The following is a 23,501-nucleotide window of genomic DNA, read 5'->3' on the forward strand; positions in this document are numbered from 1 at the left end:
CATATAGCTGGAATATTGCAGAGGGCGGCGAAAACTAAACTTACTCACTCACTCAATTCTCGCATTTATGTTCATGATTTAGTTATTTCAAGTTGACAGTGTTGTACGTTGCTGTCATCTTGGTTACATCAGGGCTACATCTGGGTTACATCTGGATATATTCTTCATCGTGTTTTTAATCACCGGATTGCCTGGTCCAGACTCGATTATTTACAGACAGCCACCATATAGCTGGAATATTGCTGAGTGCGGCGTTAAACAACAAACCAACCAACGTTTGACCTCACATCGGCTAACAAACGTTAACAAAACAGTTTTTTGCAAGTCATTTCTCCGTTAATCCTGACACTAGTTCAACTGAACGTCCGCATTAAAGAGGGTCGAGTGTTGCCACATGGAAAGAACAGTAATAATGTGTAAGTTTCAAAGTCGGATACACAACGCTCTGGAAGGACGTCAAGACGATAAAGCAGGATCTCGACATCTGTCAAAATCTGTTACGATGTTTTGAAATATGTCCTGACGTTCTAGAAAACGAAAAGTCTTTTTGTGTAGACCTGTTTTGATAACGTGTAATAGAACAAGAATCCTTAACTAGCAATCACGAAACTCGGTGTTTTTGAGTTAGGATTCCGAAGTCCAATAAAGTATCAGGTGGTGTTTTTCAGGCTATCATCTTCTTTTTTTTTGATTCTTGTTGCTTTGTTTTGCTTTTTTGCTTATTGAGGGGTTTTGGGGGTTGTTTTTTTGTTTGTTGGGTTTTTTGGGGGGAGGGGGGAGGCTTTTCTTAGTTTGTTTGTTTTGTTTTTGTTTTGTTTTTTGCCCTATTTGCTATTGCTATATGACAAGGATAACCATTACATACGTTGACAGCAATATTCCTCAGGCTGCAGTAAGCGATGTCGGTAGGATTGTCAGCTAACGGTAAGCATTTAAACGGGGTTTTTTTATTTACCCTTTGTGTAACATTAAGTATAAAGTCAGGATCTTTTTAATAAAAAACATCTGTTCTATTTTTCAGCTCAAGATGGGACTCCTTATTGTACTAGCACTATCGGTTTTCTCCTTACATACCGCCAAGGCAGCAAAATGCGCATGCGCAAATACGTCAGTGCATGTCCGGTCAGGACCCGGAACCACCCATGGTATTCTGGGAACTGTCAATGTAGGGCGTTGTTTGCCTTTCAAAGGAGACGAAAGTAAATCTGGTGTATATGAATGGGCCCACGTGGACAGGGAAGGTACGTCTGAAATGAGTGAAGTGAAGCAGTTATTCGCCACCTTCAACATGTCAGTTCGGTAGCCTGGCGGTTAAAGCGTCCGCTCTTCACGACCAGGATCTGCGTCGATTTCACATATGAAAAAAGGCCATTTCTTGTGTGTCCCGTTTAAATATCACTTAAACGGCATATAACCATACCCCTCACTCTTATCCGTTATTTTCATTGATTAATCAACTTCTAAGTAATAATAAGGTATTGAATTGTCTCACAAAAATAACAAATGTATGCCTTTATCTTGCACTCATATTTTTTTATTGGAGTGAGTGAGTGAGTTAAAATTTAAAGTCACATCGGCAATATCTCAGCCATATCGTGACTAAAACTAGTTCTAAATCCAAAATACATACAAATATTTTATAAAACCCTGTCAACGAAGGACAGTAAAATAACTAGATTATCACAAAATGAATTAAAACTAGCTAGCTTATATCTTTAAAAGTAGAAAACTATTTTTGGACAATACAATGTAAAAATGGGCTAGTAATCGCCAACAACTGAAGGTAGATCACCATACTAGGGACCATGGGGACTTACAGTGCCTTTATTACCTGCATGGACCCTAGCTGGATTTACACCATCCCTTCAGCCATTGGCGTTTATGCTGAGATTTAGCCATACATTAAAATGACAAAAATACTACGATTAAAAACCTGGTAGACTTAAATTTACTTGAAATGTTTTGGGACTTACGTATCCTCTCAGGAGGACAATATTTTTACGCTACGTCAACCCCCTTCGAAGGTACAGCCACTCACAAATTCAGTTTCCTTTTTTTATAGGATGGTTGGATTGCTGAGAATTACGTTATAATCAAGGAATGTCCTGCAAGCAAAGGTTTGATGAAGCAGTTTATGTTTGTTTTCATCAACATAATATCACCTTAACTTATGAATGCTCACGTCCAACATGAAGCAGGAGATTCTGTGGAGGTTGACGTGGTTAACGTCGGCCGATTGTAGGTAGTCACCGACGCTCATTTCACGAACGCCTAGAGAGTAATTGCGTGTAATATTAACAATTACAGTGTTACATGTTAAAATGTTCAATAAATTTGTTGGACTGATAACTTGTGCAAAAATATAATATAGTGACGTATTATTTATGGTACTTAAGGTCTTACAGCCTTTAGGTATGAATATCTTTTAGAAATAAGACAACATCCCATGTCGTCTTGCTATATGACAATGAATCTGGGCATCCCATGCATTTAGCCGCTCCAACAACTTGCCTCTCGATCTGCTGTCACTCGTCACCACTCACCCAATTTTCCCGGAATAACTCGAGTTGGATTAGATGTATCCGCGAGTACGGAAAGGGACGGAAAAGGACGAATGTCTGTATCCGCAAATACGGAAAGGGACTGATAAGGACGAATTTCTGTATCAGCGAATGCGGAAAGGGACGAATGTCTGTATGTGCAATTACGCAAAGGGACGCAAAAGGACGAATTTCTGTAATCCGCGAATACGTAAACGGACTGAAAGGGACGAATTTGGCCGAAAGGTTTACATAACGCATAACAATAATTCACCATAAATTGAAAAAGGTTCCAAGATAAACATCATTTTAGGATTTACTTCCACGTGTAGTGGCCAGGGCCTAGATTTTCGAAGCTCTCTTAGTGCTGAGATCGTCGTAAGTGCCATACACTAACAGTAACTTACGACTATCTTAGCGCTAAGAGAACTTCGAAAATCTAGGACCAGGCATAGATTGACTGAAATGTTGGTTAACGTTGAATGAAAAAACAACAACTTAAGCACACAGTCGCGTTTTACAAAATCAACTATTTTGATACAATTTTCCCAAACATTGTACATTGTCTTGAAGTTGCAGAGGTCACTGTTGCAGGAACCAGCACTAATGACGGTTGTCCCACCATCGTAACGAGATCTCAGTAGGGAGCAAGAGCACCGACATCCAGAAGTCTTCTACACGGCGCGGTCAAGTATGCTTTCATCCATCATGGCGCTAGTGCCGCGTGTCACACAGAGACTGAGTGTGCCGCCATTGTCAGAGGGTACCAGCGATACCACATGGACGGACATCGTACGTTGTTGATCTGTGTTAGAAGCAAGCTGATACAGAATCATTAAAAATTGTCCTCCACATGCTATTGCCCGGTGGAAAGAAGGGACGCTAGCGCCAGTTATTGGTCACAGCGGAAGAGTGATATATAGGAACCTAAATCTCGTAAAAATACGTGCACCCTGCTATCGACAGTCCGGGCAAATGTCTTACATGTGACTTCCTGCAGAGTATTCACACGTTACAACTTAGATTGTTGTACGGGTGATGATATTTTGTAATACTACTGTGAATAAAAGTACACCACACATTGTACAAGGGCCCAGTTTAGCAACTTTAATTATGAATGAGTCAATGATCAATGGTCTTTCTAATTCATATTAATGGCATGTTTACCTATCAACTCTTCTGCGGGCATTTAGGGACAGTTCATAATATATGGCTAGGTGGGGGTGATGATGATTTTAAGGGGGGTTACCCATTTTGTTCTGGGGAGCTGGACGGGGGCATTAATTTTGTACACATGTACTAGGGGGCAGCAATTTTGCACATAAAAATATGTTTAAACTTATGCTTGGAAATTATGGTGAGGGAGGGGGTATTTATTTTGTACATGACATACGGGGATCACTTATTTTGTACATAACTTTTAGGGGGTCATTCACATTGTCCCTGTTTCTCCATAAAAATCATCATTCCCCCCTCCCTCCCCACTACCCCACCCAAGCCATACATTATGAACGGTCCCTTACGAAGACGGTGACAAGTGCAAGGGCAGTTAATTCATAGTCTCATAGAAGTGATGTCCCTTAAATTCCAATTTCAGCAGGTAAAGCAGCCTAGTCCAACATTTCCGGTAGCATGTGATTTGTCAATTGCATCATTATGTTTACAGTTTCACACATTTATATTTCTTTCCTGGATGCAGTATTTGGAACAAAAAATGTCGAACTCTCTTTTTCAAATCGAATATTTTTCATAATCACTAAATGTCATGTGTCTTTCTCTCAGACTGGAACGACATTGGCTACAGTTTTGTCATCGGCGAAGACGGCAACGCCTACGAAGGTCGTGGCTGGGACGCAATGGGTGCTCACACTCAAGGCTACAACTCAGTGGGCCTTGGTAAGACTGATTAGTGAACCCCTGTTAATCCGGACAATACCGACCAAGTGAGATCGCCCAGAATAACGAATCGTGGAAAATGAGTAGTGTCACTTTATTTGGTTTAATTACATGCAAGCATTCCCAGCATTCCTCGCCCAAGAGTTGTATTTACAGTTTAACAGGATCCGGACTAAAAAGGTTTCACTGTACCGTCCTTTCAGGCGTGAAGAATGTCTGATGCCTCGCCACCTTCTATGTTACGGTTATGTTACCAACAGACACAGCCGTACTGTTACCAACACATAACATTATATTCATACCAAGAGACAGAGACAGTTGTAGTGTTACCAAAACATGGCACTGTACTCTTACCAACAAAGCTGCACTGTTATTAACGCATACCGTTGTACCGTTACAAATACAAACCACAGACACAGTTGTACTGTTATCAACGCATACCATTGTACTGTTAACCACAGACACAGTTGTACTGTTACTAATACAAACCACAGACACAGTTGTACTGTTATCAACGCATACCACTGTACTCTTAACCACAGACACAGTTGTACTGTTATCAACGCACACCACTGTACTCTTAACCACAGACACATTTGTACTGTTACCAACGCACACCACTGTACTCTTAACCACAGACACATTTGTACTGTTATCAACGCATACCATTGTACTCTTAACCACACACACAGTTGTACTCTTACCAACACAAACCATTGTACTGTTACATATGTCACTCGCTGACCACCCGCCGCCATATAGCTGGAATATTGCTGAGTGCGGCGTAAAACTCAACTCACTCACTCGCTGACCACCCCCTACTTTTCGCCAGGTTTCTGTATGATCGGCAACTTCATGGAGCGTCTCCCTAACGCCAAGGCCCTGGACACGGTCCAGAAGTTGATAGCCTGTGGGGTGGCTAAAGGCAAGATCCAGTCCAACTATATTCTTAGGGGACACCGAGACATGGGCAGCACAGCATGTCCAGGGACCAAACTGTATGCCCTCATCAAGACGTGGCCTCATTACTAACAATGAACAAACTGGCTAAATCACGCTATTTGTGAATAAACTGTTTCTGCAAAGCGTTCTGTTCGACGACATTCGATTATGCGTGTGTGCAATGCATGCATTGAGAGGGAGTTTCTTTGAGTGCTTGAATGAGTGAGCCAGCGGTCGGGTGAGTGAGTGTCAAGATGAAGATTTAAGATGAGATAAAAAATATTAAGATGTCATAATCCGAGACAGGGGAAAGTGTGACGAGGTAAAACATTGAAGATGGGAAAATGCAAACGTGTCACATGATAATGCAAAGATTCATATTTTGAAGATGAGACAATGTAAAAATGGCATATTTGGAACATGGGGAAAAGTAAAGATGTTAGAGATTGAAAATGTGAATTTGTCATTATATCAAGATGGGAAACTGTGAAGCTGTCATATTAGGAAAAGTCAAGATGTCTTAGTTTGAACAAGCTAAAAAGGAAATATGTCATTATTTCAAGGGGGAAAAGTGTGAATGTATCACAATTTGAGAATTTTAAGATATCAGTACTAAAGATGAGAAAGTTATGAAATTATGGACCTCTCACTCCATTTACACCATTGGTTTGCTTAGCCCAGATTCGACCATTTACAGTTCGCCATCAGGTGGCAATGCTGGGTCGGTATTGTGGCGGTGTTGTAAATGTGCTCCCTCGTCACGCCTAGCATCTAGGTTCGAATTCTTGCTCTTGTACAAAATGTTCAGGTGTTCTATACCTTGATTATCAAAGCAAATATTTCTCAAATTGGCTTCACTCAGTCCATTCAACGAACGCTCTCACTATCTGACTCTGTTCGGTAAAAATAGGTTATCTTGTTCTGCTTATTTCCAGACTAGGTCATTTTTCTGTGTGTTTCTGCTACTGGTCCAGCTCTCAAGGCAAGTAAAACTTATACGCCGACTAAATTTATAAGTTGATCAAACTGAAATGAGAAGGCCATGTGTTGAGCTGTAACGTTGCTATCCCAAGGTATACTAATTGTTATTCACAAAACAATAAACCAATCGAGGATTGGTTTTCCCACTTCAAGGAATTGTTTTCAACCTCTACAGGGAATGAGGAGAGTTTTTGTGCTACCTATTAATTGAATGAATTCGATAAGTCGTTTTGCCAGTTAACTTCAGAGATTCTTGATTCACCTATAACAAGAAATGAAATTTCAGAAAGTATTGCAAATTTAAAATGTAATAAATCTGCCGGTGAAGATAACTTGATTCCTGAATTCTTTAAATATTCATCCGACATTATCCTCCCCTGCCTTGAAATCCTCTTTAATGTTATTCTTGAAAAGTCTTTCTTTCCCGAACAGTGGGCTTTGGGGATTGTGATTCCCTTGCACAAACAGGGATCAACTAATGACACCAACAATTATAGGGGTATAACTCTTTTGAGTGTTTTCAGTAAGATTTTTACCAGTATTATACATAGATGTTTAGTATTTTGGGCCAATCCCTTTGATAAGATAGAGGAAACACAAGCCGGTTTCAGGCACGGGTACTCTACAACTGATAATGTCTTTATTTTGCAGACACTTGTGCAGAAATATGTAGCCCGAAAGGGGGAAAAAATGTATGCCATATTTGTAGATTTTGCTAAAGCGTTTGACCCCGTTAAGAGAAACATGCTGTGGTCCCATTGTAAACCTCAAGGTATCAGTACTAAAATTGGTAAATTATTAAACTGCATTTACCACAACGTAAAGGCTTGTGTTCGAAACAATAACAACCTATCTGATTTCTTCTGGTGTAACATTGGGGCAAGACAAGGATGCATTTCTAAGTCCTTTTCTGTTTTCGTTCTTCATCAACGAACCATCGCTACAAATATATGAAAACTGTAACAAGGGCATCCAATTGCCTCCAGAAACTATGAAACTTTTTCTGCTTCTTTTTGCTGATGATATTGTATGTTCGCGAGCACAGTACCTAGACTTCAAAAGCTAATAAATCAACTTGAGTACTACTGTAAACAATGGAAACTGAATGCCAATATCGATAAGACAAAGGTCATAGTTTTCAAAATGGAGGAAATTATCAAAACGTGAAAAATGGTTTTATAAAGGTAAAAGATTGGAGGTCGTAAGAAGTTACAAATACTTGGGTGTACTTTTACAAATCGAGTATCTTGGTCATTGCACTGCAACAAAGCCGCACTACAGGCTAAAAAAATTAATAGGCATTTTAAGAACCATAACGCCGCTTCCAAATATTAGCTTTGACACCTTTTTCAAAACCTTTGACACTAAGATTAGTCCTATTCTACTCTATGGTGCAGAAGTATAGGGGCCAAGAAATCTATGACATACTAGAGAAGGTACATCTATATGCGTGCAAAAGATTTTTAGGAGTAAACTCCAACACCCCAAATGTTACAGTTTATGAGGAATGTGGGATATACCTTATGTATATATTTAGTTACATAAAAGTAATAAAATATTGGATAAGATTGTATAAAATCCCAAGCACCAGATTCCCCAAAAAATGTTACAACATGATGATACTGCACACATGACAGTATTCATCAAATACAAAGACAAATATATGCTTTAGCACCCATAATACACCTCTAATGCACTGTTGCAAATGTAAGTATATGCATGAGAATACATGAAAAAAATCAAATCTTACCTTTGCAATGAAAATACGCGAAATCGATGACTGAAGTCAACACACGTTTTTGCCGGCTTCCGGATAGGCTGCGCAGTACAAGCCATAGCGCTGATGGTTTTGTGCACTGGCTAGAGGGCCGTCCCTCTATTATACGGTCTCTGATTTCACATATGAAAAAAGGCCATTTCTTGTGTGTCCCGTTTAAATATCACTTAAACGGCATATAACCATACCCCTCACTCTTATCCGTTATTTTCATTGATTAATCAACTTCTAAGTTATAATAAGGTATTGAATTGTCTCACAAAAATAACAAATGTATGCCTTTATCTTGCACTCATATTTTTTTATTGGAGTGAGTGAGTGAGTTAAAATTTAAAGTCACATCGGCAATATCTCAGCCATATCGTGACTAAAACTAGTTCTAAATCCAAAATACATATAATATATAAAACCCTGTCAACGAAGGACAGTAAAATAACTAGATTATCACAAAATGAATTAAAACTAGCTAGCTTATATCTTTAAAAGTAGAAAACTATTTTTGGACAATACAATGTAAAAATGGGCTAGTAATCGCCAACAACTGAAGGTAGATCACCATACTAGTGACCATGGGGACTTACAGTGCCTTTATTACCTGCATGGACCCTAGCTGGATTTACACCATCCCTTCAGCCATTGGCGTTTATGCTGAGATTTAGCCATACATTAAAATGACAAAAATACTACGATTAAAAACCTGGTAGACTTAAATTTACTTGAAATGTTTTGGGACTTATGTACCCTCTCAGGAGGACAATATTTTTACGCTACGTCAACCCCCTTCGAAGGTACAGCCACTCACAAATTCAGTTTCCTTTTTTTATAGGATGGTTGGATTGCTGAGAATTACGTTATAATCAAGGAATGTCCTGCAAGCACAGGTTTGATGAAGCAGTTTATGTATGTTTTCATCAACATGATATCACCTTAACTTATGAATGCTCACGTCCAACATGAAGCAGGAGATTCTGTGGAGGTTGACGTGGTTCACGTCGGCCGATTGTAGGTAGTCACCGACGCTCATTTCACGAACGCCTAGAGAGTAATTGCGTGTAATATTAACAATTACAGTGTTACCTGTTAAAATGTTCAATAAATTTGTTGGACTGATAACTTGTGCAAAAATATAATATAGTGACGTATTATATATGGTACTTAAGGTCTTACAGCCTTTGGGTATGAATATCTTTTAGAAATGAGACAACATCCCATGCCGTCTTGCTATATGACAATGGATCTGGGCATCCCATGCATTTAGCCGCTCCAACAACTTGCCTCTCGATCTGCTGTCACTCGTCACCACTCACCCAATTTTCCCGGAATAACTCGAGTTGGATTAGATGTATCCGCGAGTACGGAAAGGGACGGAAAAGGACGAATGTCTGTATCCGCAAATACGGAAAGGGACGGAAAAGGACGAATTTCTGTATCAGTGAATGCGGAAAGGGACGAATGTCTGTATGCGCAATTACGCAAAGGGACGGAAAAGGACGAATTTGGCCGAAAGGTTTACTTAACGCATAACAATAATTCACCATAAATTGAAAAAGGTTCCAAGATAAACATCATTTTAGGATTTACTTCCACGTGTAGTGGCCAGGGCCTAGATTTTCGAAGCTCTCTTAGTGCTGAGATCGTCGTAAGTGCCATACATTAACAGTAACTTACGACTATCTTAGCGCTAAGAGAACTTCGAAAATCTAGGCCCAGGCACAGATTGACTGAAAAGTTGGTTAACGTTGAATGAAAAAAAAACCAACTTAAGCACACAGTCTCGTTTTACATAATTAACTATTTTGATACAATTTTCCCAAACATTGTACATTGTCATGAAGTTGCAGAGGTCACTGTTGCAGGAACCAGCACTAATGACGGTTGTCCCAACATCGTAACGAGATCTCAGTGGGGAGCAACAGCACCGACATCCAGAAGTTTTCTACACGGCGCGGTCAAGTATGCTTTCATCCATCATGGCGCTAGTGCCGCGTGTCACACAGAGACTGAGTGTGCCGCCATTGTCAGAGGGTACCAGCGATACCACATGGACGGACATCGTACGTTGTTTATCTGTTAGAAGCAAGCTGAAAGGGACTTTCAATTTTGTACATAAAAATATGTTTAAAATTATGTTTAGAAATTATGGTAAGGGGAGGGGGGTCATTTATTTTGTACATGACATACGGGGGGTCACTTATTTTGTACATAAGTTTTAGGGGGGTCATTCACATTGTCCCTGCTTCTCCATAAAAAATATCATCACCCAACCCCCACCCCCACTCCCCCAATATTTGGAACAAAACTTTCGACAACTTGCTTTTCAAATGGAATATTATTTTCATAATCACTAAATGTCATGTGTCTTTCTCACAGACTGGAACGACATTGGCTACAGTTTTGTCATCGGCGAAGACGGCAACGCCTACGAAGGTCGTGGCTGGGACGCAGTGGGTGCTCACACTCAAGGCTACAACTCAGTGGGTCTTGGTAAGACTGATTAGTGAACCCCTGTTAATCCGGACACTACCGACCAAGTGAGATCGCCCAGAATAACACTTAAAAGGAGTAGTGTCACTTTGGTTTAATTACATGCAAGCATTCCCAGCATTCCTCGCCCAAGAGTTGTATTTACAGTTAAACAGGATCCGGACTAAAAAGGTTTCACTGTACCGTCCTTTCAGGCGTGAAGAATGTCTGATGCCTCGCCACCTTCTATGTTACGGTTATGTTACCAACAGACACAGCTGTACTGTTACCAACACATAACATTATATTCATACCAAGAGACAAAGACAGTTGTACTGTTACCAACACATAACATTATATTCATACCAAGAGACAGAGACAGAGACACAGTTGTAGTGTTACCAAAACATGCCACTGTACTCTTACCAACAAAGCTGTACTGTTATCAACGCATACCATTGTACTGTTAACCACAGACACAGTTGTACTGTTACCAATACAAACCACAGACACAGTTGTACTGTTATCAACGCATACCACTGTACTCTTAACCACAGACACAGTTGTACTGTTATCAACACATACCATCGTACTCTTAACCACAGACACAGCTGTACTCTTATCAACGCATACCATTGTATTGTTACATATGTCACTCGCTGACCACCCCCTACTTTTCCCCAGGTTTCTGTGTGATCGGCAACTATATGGAACGCCTCCCCAACTCCAAGGCCCTGGACACGGTCCAGAAGTTGATAGCCTGTGGGGTGGCTAAAGGAAAGATCCAGACCAACTATATTCTCAGGGGACACCGAGACATGGGCAGCACAGCATGTCCAGGGACCAAACTGTATGCCCTCATCAAGACGTGGCCTCATTACTAACAATGAACAAACTGGGAGGCTAAATCACGCTATTTGTGAATAAACTTTTTCTGCAAAGCGTTCTGTTCGACGACATTCGATTATGCGTGTGGCAATACATGCATTGAGAGGGAGTTTCTTTGAGTGCTTGAATGAGTGAGCCATCGGTCGGGTGAATGAGTGTCAAGATGAAGATTTAAGATGAGAGAAAATATTAAGATGTCATAATCCGAGACAGGGGAAAGTGTGACGATGTAGAACATTGAAGATGGGAAAATGCAAACGTGTCACATGATAATGCAAAGATTCATATTTTGAAGATGTAAAAATGGCATATTTGGAACATGGGGGAAAAGTAAAGATGTTAGAGATTGAAAATGTGAATTTGTCATTATATCAAGATGGGAAACTGTGAAGCTGTCATATTAGGAAAAGTCAAGATGTCATAGTTTGAACAAGCTAAAAAGGAAATATGTCATTATTTCAAGGGGGAAAAGTGTGAATGTATCACAATTTGAGAATTTTAAGATATCAGTATTAAAGATGAGAAAGTTATGAAATTATGGACCTCGCACTCCATTTACCATTGGTTTGCTTAGCCCAGATTCGACCATTTACAGTTCGCCATCAGGTGGCAATGCTGGGTCGGTATTGTGGCGGTGTTGTAAATGTGCTCCCTCGTCACGCCTAGCATCTAGGTTCGAATTCTTGCTCTTGTACAAAATGTTCAGGTGTTCTATACCTTGATTATCAATGCAAATATTTCTCAAATTGGCTTCACTCAGTCCATTCAACGAACACTCTCACTATCTGACTCTGTTCGGTAAAAATAGGTTATCTTGTTCTGCTTATTTCCAGACTAGGTCATTTTTCTGTGTGTTTCTGCTCCTGGTCCAGCTCTCAAGGCAAGTAAAACTTATACGCCGACTTAATTTATAAGTCGATCAAACTGAAATGAGAAGGCCATGTGTTGAGCTGTAACGTTGCTATCCCAAGGTATACTAATTGTTATTCACGAAACAATAAACCAATCGAGGATTGGTATTCCCACTTCAAGGAATTGTTTTCACCCTCTACAGGGAATGAGGAGAGTTTTTGTGCTACCTATAAATTGAATGAATTCGATAAGTCGTTTTGCCAGTTAACCTCAGAGATTCTTGATTCACCTATAACAAAAAATGAAATTTCAGAAAGTATTGCAAATTTAAAATGTAATAAATCTGCCGGTGAAGATAACTTGATTCCTGATTCTTTAAATATTCATCCGACATTATCCTCCCCTGCCTTGAAATCCTCTTTAATGTTATTCTTGAAAATTCTTTCTTTCCCGAACAGTGGGCTTTGGGGATTGTGATTCCCTTGCACAAACAGGGATCAACTAATGACACCAACAATTACAGGGGTATAACTCTTTTGAGTGTTTTCAGTAAGATTTTTACCAGTATTATACATAGACGTTTAGTATTTTGGGCCGATGCCTTTGATAAGATAGATGAAGCACGAGTCGGTTTCAGGCACGGGTACTCTACAACTGATAATGTCTTTATTTTGCAGACACTTGTGCAGAAATATTAGCCCGAAAGGGGGAAAAAATGTATGCCATATTTGTAGATTTTGCTAAAGCGTTTGACTCCGTTAAGAGAAGCATCCTGTGGTCCCATTGTAAGTCTCAAGGTATCAGTACTAAAATTGGTAAATTATTAAACTGCATTTACCACAACGTGAAGGCTTGTGTTCGAAACAATAACAACCTATCTGATTTCTTCTGCTGTAACATTGGGGCAAGACAAGGATGCATTTCTAAGTCCTTTTCTGTTTTCGTTCTTCATCAACGAACCATCGCTACAAATATATGAAAACTGTAACAAGGGCATCCAATTACCTCCAGAAACTATGAAACTTTTTCTGCTTCTTTTTGCTGATGATATTGTATGTTCGCGAGCACAGTACCTAGACTTCAAAAGCTAATAAATCAACTTGAGTACTACTGTAAACAATGGAAACTGAATGCCAATATCGATAAGACAAAGGTCATAGTTTTCAAAAATGGAGGGAAATTATCAAGACGTGAAAAATGGTTTTATAAAGGTAAAAGATTGGAGGTCGTAAGAAGTTACAAATACTTGGGTGTACTTTTTACAAATCGAGTATCTTGGTCATTGCACTGCAACAAAGCCGCACTACAGGCTAAAAAAAATTAATAGGCATTTTAAGAACCATAACGCCGCTTCCAAATATTAGCTTTGACACCTTTTTCAAAACCTTTGACACTAAGATTAGTCCTATTCTACTCTATGGTGCAGAAGTATAGGGGCCAAGAAATCTATGACATACTAGAGAAGGTACATCTATATGCGTGCAAAAGATTTTTAGGAGTAAACTCCAACACCCCAAATGTTACAGTTTATGAGGAATGTGGGAGATACCTTATGTATATATTTAGTTACATAAAAGTAATAAAATATTGGATAAGATTGTATAAAATCCCAAGCACCAGATTCCCCCAAAAATGTTACAACATGATGATGCTTTACGATGATAGAGGTAAAAATAACTGGACCTCTGGTGTCAGAAAGATACTTCAGTCTTACGGCTATGATTACATCTGGACAGAACAAAATATAACAGCACCAGAGCATTTTATATATGATTTAACACAAAGGCTGAAAGATGTGTCATTTCAAAAGTGGCACTTTTCACTATGTTTACACAATAAGTTAAACCATTACTCCTGTTTTAAATCATTCATGCTTATAGAAAAATATCTTCTAGACAATAATGTTAAGAACTTCAGTACAGCACTAGCCAGTTTCAGATATATAGTTTGGCATGATATGCATGTGGACCCGTTTTTTTGTAAATATCTCTTCATCCAATGACCCAATCGATCTCAAACTGTGCAAGTGGATGTTTTTTCAGACAACCTAATCACATTGTAAATCACCGATTTTATGCATTTGTATTAAAGAATCTGTCTATGTAACTGTCAACAAAATCAACAGCAGAACGCAGAATGCTTGCAGAGGGAGGGAGCCAATGACCTGTAACAGCGGCAGTGTTGGGTCATAAAGGTCAATGCACGTGCAGTTCATGATAGTTACCTGTGCACTGCACAGTGAAAGACCGTTTGGATCATTCACATTGACTACTTCTATCTGTCATCATGAAAGCTTATTCAGATGATGCTAAACGTTTAATTAGAAATGTGTTGAATTTTGTTAAAAAAATAGAGCAAACGTAGCAAACCGATTTATAAGGTGTCGTATAACATGAGACGTACAAATTTTGCTCTTGGCATGAAATAGAACATCGTGCTAACAATTGTGAAAAATAAACCAACAACCAATCAACAAAACCTTGTACAAAAAGGTAGGCATCCAAAATTAGATACTTTTGACATCAGGGCCATCAGAGATGTCGCGGGCTATTTGCTAGAAATGAACACCTCTTCATACCTGTCACGTGCATAGCTGACCTATATTGACGAACGTTGACCTTTATGACCCAACACTGCCGCTGTTACAGGTCATTTGCTCCCTCCCTCTGCAAGCATTCTGCGTTCTGCTGTTGATTTTGTTCACAGTTACATAGACAGATTCTTTAATACAAATGCATAAAATCGGTGATTTACAATGTGATTAGGTTGTCTGACGAAACATCCACTTGCACAGTTTGAGATCGATTGGGTCATTGGATGAAGAGATATTTACAAAAAAACGGGTCCACATGCATTTCATGCCAAACTATAGTTCCCATGATCTTCTCCATGAAAAAAGTAGGCATTCAGGGATACCACGGGAAAAACGATTGTGTAAACATTGTACTTATCAGGAGGTAGAAGATGAATATCATTTCTTGCTTGTTTGTCCATTGTATGCAAATATCAGAAAAGAATACATAAAGAAATATTTCTACTTGAACTCCCGAATAGACAAATTCTATACCCCCATGGCATCCAAAAATCAAACAGCCACAAAATACCTTGCAATGTATATACACCATGCCATAAATATGAGATCCTCTGCATTACAGATCTGGTATTATTTACGATATATTCATATATATTGCACCCTCTGCAACTGTATGTAAAATGTACTATATGCCTATGGCCTCTTCAGTACTGTAAATAAAGATTGCTTGGAGATATGCTCATGAGCCTCAACGTAAGACGCCATCAGTGAAACCTACTGTCTGATGGATCGATATATCAAAATGTGACAATATTCAGTTTCAGATTGTATTAAATATCTTGCTCCATAACATGTACATGCGTGCAATCAACGAAATAAAATGATAATAAAATGTTTACAAGGCATAAAGTACACTTTCACTAGACTTAACACCGTTCAGATTAATGTGTATTTGTTAAAAGCCTTGACATGAACTCGGGGCATGTTCTTTCATTTCCCGAACACCCCGTGTTCGGATTCTAACATTAACACATGTCTCCCCTTTACCATTATTACATTTACTCAGACCCGGATTCGGGCTCATGACGTCTGTATTGAGAAACGCAGGTGTTGTCTGAACCACACGAGAATGAAACATGGACAATACCTGCATGTGCTGAAGGATCAATGTGTTTTAGTGCCCAGTAAACATGTCCTTTTTATATACATCACCATCGACAATACCACAAGATGCAGTTGTCGTACCTCCAGCAAGTACGTGCTTAAGTCAGCATAACACACTTCATTATATTAAGAAGCATTGGCTTGCTTCATTAACTACATAGGATATCGATTACCTTTCGTTAAATTTTGTTTTCTTTTGTCCCCAGAGCGAAAAGATGGTTATCTGATTACTGAAGTTGCATGACCTTTATAGCAGTAATGCCCGTGAAGATCCGGGTTAGAATTGGTCTTCACTAACTCATGTTTGTCGTAAGAGGCGACTAACGGGATCGGGTGGTCAGGTTTGCTGACTTGGTTGACACATGTCATTGTATCCCAATTGCTCAGATTGATGCTCATGCTGTTGACCACTGGTCAAAAATTCTATTATTTACAAATTGTACTTTTAATTGCAATATCGCTGTGTACGGCGTTCAACAATAAACAAACAACCAAACCTTAAAACAATATTTTACTTACTTGTATTTATCACACAAATGTGAGTCAGTTCATTGTCGGTGAAAACCCTGAGTTTCATTTAAAAAATTCAAAACGGTATTTACAAGAAACAAATAATTATTTATTCAGAACAATTACATTAAAATGACCTGATGAAAATGTAATTTAGTGTAAGTTTAAAAATCGTTTTGCTGATTGTGTTCGGTGAACACATTTGTTACTGATTTGACTTATTTCTGACTCTTCCTAGATCATGATCGGCTCGATTGTAGCTGTTTTGTTGCTCATGGCCTCAAGCGTGGAGGTTATTAGCGCAGCGACATGCGCATGTGGAAAGGTTACGGTTCACATCCGGTCAGGACCCGGAACTACCCATGGCACGATAGGGAACATCTACCCCGGGTTCTGTTACCAGTTTAAGGGAGATGAGAGCAAAGCCAGTGGTTATGAGTGGGCACACATTGACTATGATGGGAAGGTAAGCGCACAGAGACCGTTAATCTGTCTCACAGTCCCTGAATCACATTACCCCACTTCCGCCCACCCCTTTCTGCAATGCTTAAGTCCTAAATGAAGTCTAGATTTCCTCATTGCTAGGCAACTTACTGGGGGTCCTTTTTAATTTTTATAGGAAGTATTTGTTTCAACCAAACTTTTATACATAGACCACGAGTCCTTCCCTGAAGATATTTGGCCACCAATACACTATTTAATACCGTGATGGCCGACTGAAAGCAGGGTCCGTTGGAAGATTACGACCTATGGGTCTGACATGCCGAATGTCTGTTTTCGTTCCCCGTTGTTGTTTTCTGTGCCAGAACTCACTCATCCCTGGCGTTACGCTGCTTTTAGCAATATTTCAGCAATATCATGGCAGTGGATGTGCAGAGAAAGGAGAGAAAGATACAGAAAGATGGGAGGTATAAATAGGCGAAGAGGTCATGTGCTGGGGGTCTTTTGTGCTGGTTTGGTTGTTGGTTGGTTTGCGGTTAAACGAGAGAGATAGAGAGAGAGAGAGAGAGAGAGAGAGAGAGAGAGAGAGAGAGAGAGAGAGAGAGAGAGAGAGAGAGAGAGAGAGAGAGAGAGAGAGAACGCAGAGAGGCAGACAGTGAGACAGCAGCGGCAGCATATAATTATTTAGCTTAGCAATATTACAGCAATATGTCAGAATATTGATTGGCGACACTGGAATGGGCTTTAGACGTTGTTCTCATGTGGGAAATCTAACCCGGGTCTCCAGATGAACGTTCGAACGTTTTAACCACTACACCACCGTCCCTGGCGTCGAGAAGAAGCTGCCGTGGCATAATATTACACGTCTTTACAATGCTAGGGGTGACCGTCTCTTGAAAGTCATATTAATGTCATATTAAATACTTACCTTTGAAACACATACGATTCGACTTATATTTACCATAAAAGGATGTACATGAACAATGGCAACATTAACTCTGAAGCTGACTGTAGGCCATCTGTATTCATTATGACGGTGGTCATTTCACATTTATATGTGTGTATTAAGGAATGGTCATCTGTAAAGTAAATGTAAAGTTGACTTTTTGTTGCAGGACGGGTGGGTTGCGGAGAACTACGTGGACTTGAAGACGTGTCCGTCGTCAGTGACGTCACACCCAAACAGCGGAACACACACTGGAACACACACGGGTAAGAGAAGACAAAGACACTTATCCTTTGTCTGTTTCATAATCGAGTCTGGACCAGACAATCCTGTGATCAACAGCATGAGCATCGATCTACACAGTTGAGATACGATGACATGTGTCAACCAAGTCAGCGAACCTGACCACCCGATCCCGTTAGTCGCCTCTTACCACAAGCATGGGTTACTAAAGACCGATTCTAACTCGGCTATACTGATCCAGCCATGGAGAAACGTCAAATCGACCAAGAAGATAATTTCGAGGATAATGTGACGACACCGTGATGCTCACTTGTTGCAGGCAGCAGTACCCACGCCGGCTGTCCTCGAATCATCTCCAAGTCTGAATGGGGAGCCCGGACGCCCAAGGCCGGCCAACTACATCTCCACGGCGCTGTGAAATACGCCTTCATCCACCACGGCGCTAGTGCTGCCTGTCACACCGAGGCGTCATGTGCTGCCATGGCGAGGGCCTATCAGAGAGACCATATGGACTCACGTGGTAGGTCATGTGACGTTATATGAATATTCATTTGGTAACTAAAATCTCAGTAAACTGAAACAGGGGTTATTCCATACTCCGGCGCAGTGATGACTTAGCATGGAACTCTGGGTGGGAGAGTGGGGTTATTCTAGTTTAACATTTGGCAATGGTTATCCATGACGAAGGATGATGAATGGAAGAGTAATTAGGGCAGTAGTGGCTGAATCATCCTCGATAATCTCCAGGGTATCCGTTACGATCTCTCTCCACTATACCCTGGATGCATCCACGGCTTGGGGCGATGATTTTATTACCTCCCTTGGGTTGGCTGGCTTTTTATCCAATCAGGTGCCTACGCCGGGAAGTTGAGCGTACCAATCACAACTCACTTTCGCTTCTTAAATTATCTAACCGTTTAAATTGATGCAGAGGTCATCTGAAAGAAGTAGAAGGAGTTCTGTCATATATTTTTTTAAAGTTTCAGATCTGTGAATTTGTCCTTATTATTTCCCAAACACTCTGAGTGGCACTGGGAACAAACCTTCGCGACTGCGACCGCTATGCTTGTTGAAACTGGCAAGCTCGGTTGTAACGGCGGCTTAGCTGACTGGCTACTGTGAGAATGCGGAGCCAGCCAAGGGAGGTAATAAAATCATCGCCCCAAGCCGTGGATGCATCCAGGGTATAGTGGAGAGTTATCGTAACGTATGCCCTAGAGATTATCGAGGATTTGGCTGAATACGCTCAGTACGAATGTGGCTCGTTGGCTAAACATATGTGACCGAGGGAGCTATGAGAGAGCGAGTGAGTTAACATTTACAGTCACACGAGGAACTATAAGACCTGAACGGCACTGATATTACTTGAGTGGATAGAGACCATATATCATTATATTCTATGCATATCTGGCAGTGTCCACACGCTGGTACTGGAGGAACAAACAACAACAACAAACAACAATGACAAACAACAACAATTCATATTACGCTTAATCCACATGTCCCTACCACGATTCTTACTATCAAGGTGTAAACATGATTTAGTTCCGAGTAGTAAATGTTCCGGTTCGGAATAAATGCCGTGAAATTGAGAATGGATGACACGAATAAAAATTCCGCACATACGGCAAATATTCCATCGAACAGGAACAAATACCGTAGGCCTAACCTATTCCAGTCATCATTGAATGCAAAATGGACTCATCCAACTTCCGGGATGTCTACTAACTACAACTTGGTTACATGTTGACTGTAACCTGGCTAATGACTAACTGTAACTTGGTTACATGCTGACTGTAACCTGGCTACTGACTAACTGTAACTTGGTTACATGTTGACTGTAACCTGGCTACTGACTGTAACTTGGTTACATGTTGACTGTAATCTGGCTACTGACTGACTGTTAATTGGTTACATGTTGACTGTAACCTGGCTACTGACTGACTGTTAATTAGTTACATGTTGACTGTTACCTGGCTACTGACTGACTGTTAATTGGTCACATGTTGACTGTAACCTGGCTACTGACTGACTGTTAATTGGTTACATGTTGACTGTAACCTGGCTACTGACTAACTTGGTAACATGTTGACTGTAACCTGGCTACTGACTGACTGTAACTTGGTTACATGTTGACTGTAACCTGGCTACTGACTAACTCTAACTTGGTTACATATTGAATGTAACCTGGCCACTGACCAACTGTAACTTGTCACATAAGGACTGTAACCTGGCTACTGACTGACTGTAACTTGGTTACATGTTGACTGTAACCTGGCTACTGACTGTAACCTGATTAATGAAGGTAACTTGGTTACATAATAACTGAACTCTTTTTAACACAAGATTCATTTAGAATCATCAGTTCGCATTCTGGGGAATCAACAATGTATTTTCATAAAAAAAATAAATTAAGTAACTTTCACACATGATAATTGCTTCTTGATAGCCACATGATTTGTGACCCGTGAAGATCCGGGGTAGAATAGGTCTTCAGCAACCCATGTGCTTGCCATAAAAAGGCGACTATCTTGTCGTAAGAGGCGACTAACGGGATCGGGTGGTCAGTTTCGCTGACTTGGTTGACACATGTCATCGGTTCCCAATTGCGCAGATCGATGCTAATGCTGTTGATCACTGGATTGTCTGGTCCAGACTCGATTATTTACAGACCGCCGCCATATAGCTGGAATATTGCTGAGTGCGGCGTAAAACTAAACTCACTCACTCACTCACATGATTTGTTCCATATGGAACAAATACCGTAGGACAATCTTTTTTTCCTTTCCGTTATCCCCACGCCCCAATTTTTAAGACCACCCCAACAAACAAAACCCTCTTTTAGACACTTTATGATGTGTGTGGAAGTTCCTCTTTACCCGGAATAAATTCTGTGTGTGCGGAACGAAATAATTGTTCCGCTTGCACTATTACAGGAAAAAATGTTGGAATGAAAAGTTCCGCTGGAACTTTTACAATGGGGGAACCAAATCTTTTTTACACAGGGACCGCCTCCGTGGTGTAGTGGTTAGAGCGTCCGCCCGGAGATCGGAAGGTCGAGGGTTCGATCCCCGACCGCGTCATACCAAAAGCGTTAAAACATAGTACTTGTTGGTCCCTGCCTTGTTCTCGGCATTAATGGGTACAACAAGGACTGGTCGGCTCGGAGTCAGTATAATGTGTCTTAGTAGGGTATTCATACTTCACTGCGGCATGGTATCTCAGTGGGCTAGCATTAAAAACCAGCACATACACATACACACGCATGCAAGTAGTCATATTAGCGAAAAATTCTCAAGCACGACGTTTAACCAATATCACCTCACCTCACCTTACTATCAACGTATCAGTGCACATGGAATTCGTATTTTCAGCTCACCCTTGAAGTATACATCCCATTGCAGAGCCGTCAGACTCGAGACGGCTCTGCAACCACGTTAATACCTAATCCTAACGGCTGATCATTGCCAGGGTGTGTCTGCTGAACGCCATTATATATCTATCAAAAGTTGTTATCAAACTGATTCTCACTCCCAATCTAACATATCCGAGTACCTACTGTGTTCCTTGAACATGTTCAGGTTTCAACGACGTTGGGTACAGCTTCCTGATCGGCGAGGACGGCAACGCCTACGAGGGACGTGGTTGGGATATCGTCGGCGCTCACACAAAGGGCTATAACTCTGTCGGACTTGGTAAGTCTAACATTCAGCTAAAAGGTGGGATGTGTATTGTAAAGCAGTTGCTCGCTCTAAAGAAGGAACTTGACGATCCTGCAACCCGTTTTTAAACTTAAGTGCTTAAACACACAAATACTAAATTCACTCACTCTCTCACATGTTAGAATCGACTTCGGGGTTGTTTCGGTGTATAGCCTAATCACAGTACGTAACGTAAACGCAAAACATCGGTGTATAGCCTAATCACAGTACGTAACGTAAACGCAAAACATCGGTGTATTGCCTTATCACAGTACGTAACGTAAACGCAAAACATACTGAAGTCAGTTCTTAAGTATAAAGGTTTGCTTGGATGTATTGAAGTATGATGACATTCAACTAGGGTTCTGTATGATGGGCAACTATATGGAACGCCTCCCCAACTCCAAGGCCCTGGACACGGTCCAGATGTTGATAGCCTGTGGGGTGGCTAAAGGCAAGATCCAGACCAACTATATTCTCAGGGGGCACCGTGATGTTGGTGTCACCGCCTGTCCAGGGACCAAACTGTATGCCCTCATCAAGACGTGGCCTCATTACTAGAATGGAGACACGGGTGGTTTGAATAGATTCAGGAACAGCACATTGTGCCGGATGGTGACACATTGCAGCGTCTGTTATTATTTACAATGAGTGAGTGAGTGAGTTGAGCTTTACGTCGCACGCAGCAATATTCCAGCTAATGGCGGCGGTCTGTAAATAATCGAGTATGGACCAGACAATTCATTGATCAACAGTATGAGCATCGATCTGCGCAACTGGGAACCGATGACATGTGTCAACAAAGTCAACGAGCCTGACCACCCGATCCCGTTAGTCGCCTCTTACGACAAGCCTTTACGTCGCCTTTTGTGGCAAGCATGGGTTGCTGAAGACCTATTCTACCCCGGTTCTTCACGGGTTCTTTACAATGAATAAGTGATTTCATCAATCGTATAAATAATACCTCTCTCTATTTATATGTCTGCATGTGTACTTGCGTGTGCGCAAGAATAAGGGTATTTTGTAAGTGCACGCGTAAAGTGTTTAATTGCGTGGGTTCCTGTGGTGAAGCATGGCAGTTTTACGCCACACTCAGTATTCCAGCTATATGGCGGGGATCTGCACATAATCGAGTCTGGACCAGACAATCCAGTGATTAACTGCATGAGCATCGATCTACGCAATTGGGATACGATGACATGTGTCAACCAAGTCGCCTCGCCGTTAGTCGCCTCTGACGACAAGCATTGTAACAGAAGATAAATCTTCAAGGATGTTTACAACACGGGTTAACGTTTACAACACAGATTGACGTTTACAACATGGATTGACGTTTATAACACAGATTGACGTTTACAACATCGATCGATGTTTACGACATTGACGGATGTTTACAATACGGATTGACGTTTACAAGACGGATGGACGTTTATAACACGGATGGACGTTTATAACACGGATGGACGTTTATAACACGGATGGACGTTTATAACACGGATGGACGTTTAAGATGTAGATTGACGTGTATATCACAGATTGCAGTTTACAACATTGGCGGATGTTTACCGCCTGGATTGGCGGATGTTTACGACACTGACGCATGTTTACGACACAGATGGATGTT

The 23,501-nt window shown here is 40.7% G+C and overlaps 3 protein-coding genes across 4 annotated transcripts in view; all 3 read left to right on the plus strand.

Annotated features, from left to right (window-relative positions):
• LOC124273578 (peptidoglycan recognition protein 1-like) overlaps positions 1-22,498 on the plus strand; it is a 197,772-nt gene extending 175,274 nt beyond the window's left edge. The window contains exons 2-6 of one of the 2 annotated variants that reach the window (XM_046708864.1): positions 16,785-17,012; positions 18,103-18,199; positions 18,496-18,696; positions 21,758-21,871; positions 22,239-22,498. In XM_046708864.1, the coding sequence (XP_046564820.1) occupies positions 16,788-17,012; positions 18,103-18,199; positions 18,496-18,696; positions 21,758-21,871; positions 22,239-22,438 (837 nt within the window). In that variant the 5' untranslated portion in view covers positions 16,785-16,787 and the 3' untranslated portion in view covers positions 22,439-22,498. Of the gene's footprint in view, positions 1-16,784; positions 17,013-18,102; positions 18,200-18,492; positions 18,697-21,757; positions 21,872-22,238 lie in introns of both variants that reach the window. The other variant, XM_046708865.1, reaches the window with a different exon arrangement.
• LOC124273584 (peptidoglycan recognition protein 1-like) lies at positions 3,144-5,468 on the plus strand. Its single transcript, XM_046708870.1, has 3 exons — positions 3,144-3,332; positions 4,323-4,436; positions 5,269-5,468. The coding sequence occupies exons 1-3, from the start codon at positions 3,320-3,322 to the stop codon at positions 5,466-5,468; spliced, it is 327 nt and encodes a 108-aa protein (XP_046564826.1). The 5' UTR covers positions 3,144-3,319.
• Positions 9,090-11,535, plus strand: LOC124273608 (peptidoglycan-recognition protein SC2-like). The gene is made up of 4 exons (XM_046708892.1): positions 9,090-9,138; positions 9,909-10,190; positions 10,507-10,620; positions 11,284-11,535. Exons 1-4 carry the CDS (start codon positions 9,090-9,092, stop codon positions 11,481-11,483), a joined length of 645 nt encoding a protein of 214 aa, XP_046564848.1. The 3' UTR covers positions 11,484-11,535.
• Positions 22,499-23,501: the final 1,003 nt, after the last annotated feature.

Source organism: Haliotis rubra, unplaced genomic scaffold (assembly GCF_003918875.1).
Source record: "Haliotis rubra isolate DU_JTF1 unplaced genomic scaffold, ASM391887v1 Scf182, whole genome shotgun sequence".
NCBI lineage: Eukaryota > Metazoa > Mollusca > Gastropoda > Lepetellida > Haliotidae > Haliotis > Haliotis rubra.

Bases quoted from the DNA above. Each gene is read 5' to 3' on its own strand.
- LOC124273584 (XM_046708870.1), top strand. The intron at 4,437-5,268 runs GTAAGACTGATT...ACTTTTCGCCAG, and splicing joins CTACAACTCAGTGGGCCTTG to GTTTCTGTATGATCGGCAAC.
- LOC124273608 (XM_046708892.1), top strand. From the start codon at position 9,090: ATGAAGCAGGAGATTCTGTGGAGGTTGACGTGGTTCACGTCGGCCGAT. The intron at 10,191-10,506 runs GTACGTTGTTTA...TCTTTCTCACAG, and splicing joins ATACCACATGGACGGACATC to ACTGGAACGACATTGGCTAC. The intron at 10,621-11,283 runs GTAAGACTGATT...ACTTTTCCCCAG, and splicing joins CTACAACTCAGTGGGTCTTG to GTTTCTGTGTGATCGGCAAC.